The sequence below is a fragment of the Salvia splendens genome, chromosome 5 (genome assembly GCF_004379255.2).
Source record: "Salvia splendens isolate huo1 chromosome 5, SspV2, whole genome shotgun sequence".
NCBI classification, from domain to species: Eukaryota; Viridiplantae; Streptophyta; class Magnoliopsida; order Lamiales; family Lamiaceae; genus Salvia; species Salvia splendens.
In genome coordinates, this window is record NC_056036.1 from 35,881,051 (window position 1) to 35,884,163 (window position 3,113).

The 3,113-nt window shown below is 42.1% G+C and overlaps 1 protein-coding gene across 1 annotated transcript; it reads right to left on the reverse strand.

Annotated features, from left to right (window-relative positions):
* Positions 1–993: 993 nt before the first annotated feature.
* Positions 994–2,475, reverse strand: LOC121804207. The gene has a single exon (XM_042203735.1). It carries the CDS (start codon positions 2,473–2,475, stop codon positions 994–996), a length of 1,482 nt encoding a protein of 493 aa, XP_042059669.1.
* Positions 2,476–3,113: the final 638 nt, after the last annotated feature.

A 3,113-nucleotide genomic window follows, 5' to 3' on the forward strand; every position in this document is an offset into this window, starting at 1 on the left:
CAAAGGAAGTCCCGAGAATGGGGGCTAACTTATGAGTTTCAAATAACGTCAAGCTAAAGACGTTAACCAAGCGCTTTTTGGGAGGCAACCCAACATCGGTATCATTTTTTTTCATATTTAATTTTGTTTTAGTTTAATGTGTTTTCTTAGTTTACTCACGTCCATACCGACTTTACAAACTTATTCTTAACTTAGTTTTGAATAAGTTTGGGGGGATGAAGTGGTGGACCGTGAGTTTAGTTGTTTTTTCTTATTTTTATTAGTTTTATTTTATTTAATAAACCCGAGGTGAATCTTGTCTTGAACATAACATAGAAAACTTAGAAATACTCATGTTTAGGGACATCAGACCGAGTTGCCTATGATAAAAATTTTGTTTATGTGTTGGTTGAGTTGACTTGATACATTGATTTGAGAGTTTTGTAAAAAGGTGCATACATAATGAATTGTTTGTTTGCCTTGAATCATGCTCATACCTTGTAAGACTTGAGCCATAAATTTATTTCTTGTGTGATTTATCTGCATTCATGTATTTGTTTCTAGAACTTGCTCCTAATCTGCCTAAGTTTACATAGTGTTTAAATGATAAAAGAGGACGTTAGGTCATCCTTCTTAGCTACTTTATATATCCAAATTTATGACCTTATTCAAAATATTTTTCCCTAGCTAGCCACTTTGAGCCTTTAAAGCCTTTTTCTTTGGAAGCTAAATAAAAGGGAATATCCATACACTCTTGGTGAATTTTAGTTTATATTTTGTGAAAAGAGTTGGAGAGATAAGGTAGAAAGAAAAGTAGTGTGCTTAGTTGTCAAAAGTGCATAGACATGTGTGATTTGAATAAGATAATTGGTTGTGCATAGAAAGAAAAAAAAAGATGTACAAAAGAAAAAAAAATCAATGGAATTTGGGAAGTGAGAAGAAATTTGATGGTAACCATCCACTCATACAACCCATCACGCGTCTTGAAGGCTGTTTTCCACTCGTCTCCCGGTCTTAGGCGAATCTGATGGTAACCACTGTGCAAGTCAATTTGGAGAATACTCGCGAACCATGAAGCTGATCCAACAAGTCATCAAACCGTGGGATGGGAAATCTGTATTTGATAGTGATCATGTTGATTGCTCTACTGTCCATACACATTCTCATTGACCCATTCGCTTTCGGAACCATTAACGCCGTGACAGCACACAGACTCATGCTCTCTCGAATGACACCTTTCTCCAATAACTCCAACACTTGCTTCTGTAACTCTTCATGCTCCTTTGGCCGCAAACGATACGCAGCCTTGTTAGGAATGGGTGAACTTGGAATCAGATCAATACAGTGTTGTATATCTCGCATAGGAGGCAAACCCGACGGAATGGCTGCTGGTAAAACATCCTCATACAAGTTCAAAAGTGGTTGCACTGCCTTAGGGATCTTCAACTCCACGCTGTTGCTCTCGACCACGACTAACACGTAGCATGTTGGCGCCTCCGATGCTGCTGCCACAAAAGCTGATCGTGTCAGCAGGTTACTATTCTCGTTAGCTGTTTTGTCAACAACAGTATCACACTTCTTATCCGGACAAGGGCACAAGGTGATAGTAGCACCATCTTTTTTTAATGTGTATGTATTTTTAAACCCATTATGCTTGACCCTACGATCAAATTGCCAAGGACGACCAAGCAAACTATGACAAGCATCCATAGGAATTACATCACACCAGACCTCATCTTTATATCGCTTCCCAATGGAAAATTGAACTAAACATCGCTTACTAACCTTCAATTCATTGCCTTTGATCAACCATGATAGCTTATAGGGCTGTGGATGAGCAATCGTACTTAATCCCAATTTTTCCACCATGATCGAAGAAACCACATTCTCACAACTACCCCCATCAATAATCACGTTGCATATCTTTCCTTGTGCAGTACACTCGGTCTGAAAAATATTATGCCTCAACCATAGCTCTTCCTCTGCAGCTGCTACATTCAACACACGGCGAACCACCAAAGTAGCCCCCTGATCCGCATACACCAACTCGGTACTCCCATCTGATAGTTCATCCTCGTCATCTGATTTGTCAAACGTAGGAATACTATCGTCACCCACAAACGTGATCATCTGTCGATTGGGGCAATCAGCTTGAATATGCCCAAAGCCTTGACATTTAAAGCATCGCACCGGTGTTCTTGATCGCTGCCCAGATTCTCTCGGTGTAACCGCCACTGGCTGTTTTGCTGTCGGAGCTGATGGCTTGGTTTGACCCGTGGTACTGCTACTGCCACGAAAAGGTGTTGCGTCTTTCCCTGACCAGCGGTTAACTGCCTTCTTCCTTGTCAACTGTTTCTCCACCTTCAAAGCTAGCCTGCACACGTCTTCATACGTCCAATATTGTTGTAACTGCACAACATCAGCGATTTCAGGGCGGAGTGCCCCAAAATATCGAGCAATCGTTTGCTCATCCTCCTCGTCAACATCGCAATGCATCTTCAACCGATCAAACTCATTCGTAAAATCCTCCACAGACAGATCCCCTTGCCTGCAGCCGTGATATTCAATAAAAGCCTCCTGCCTAAAGTGAGCTGGGAGAAATTTTTGACGCCATATTTTCTTCTTCTTTTCCCATGATTGAATTTTCTTTTTGCCATCCCTTGATCGTTGCCTTTTAGTGTGTTCCCACCAAATTGAAGCATGTTTCTTCAACTTAATTGCAACCAATTTCACCTTATCGCTATCACTGATGTGTTTAATATCAAACACCCGCTCAACCGTATTCAGTCAATCGATGAATTCGTCAGGCTGGGCTCGACCTTCAAATTTCGGAATCTCAACCCTCATGCCGATATCCCCTGCCGGATCACGTCTGTATTCACCACGTCGGGTACCGTTCAGGTGAGCGAATGGATTCTCATCTTCATCTTCGTTAATGAGGGACACATCTGTATCTGAATTTACGTCTGTCGAGGTCTCCAATCTATCCAAGCGCTCTTGGAGAACTCGCACTTGTCTTCGCAAATCGTCATTCTCGACGTCACGCAGATCTCGTTGTCGGTTCCCGTCATCAGCAGGGGGTTCCTCTCCACGACCGCTGCCGCCACGACTGCGTCCACGAGCACGTTCGGCCA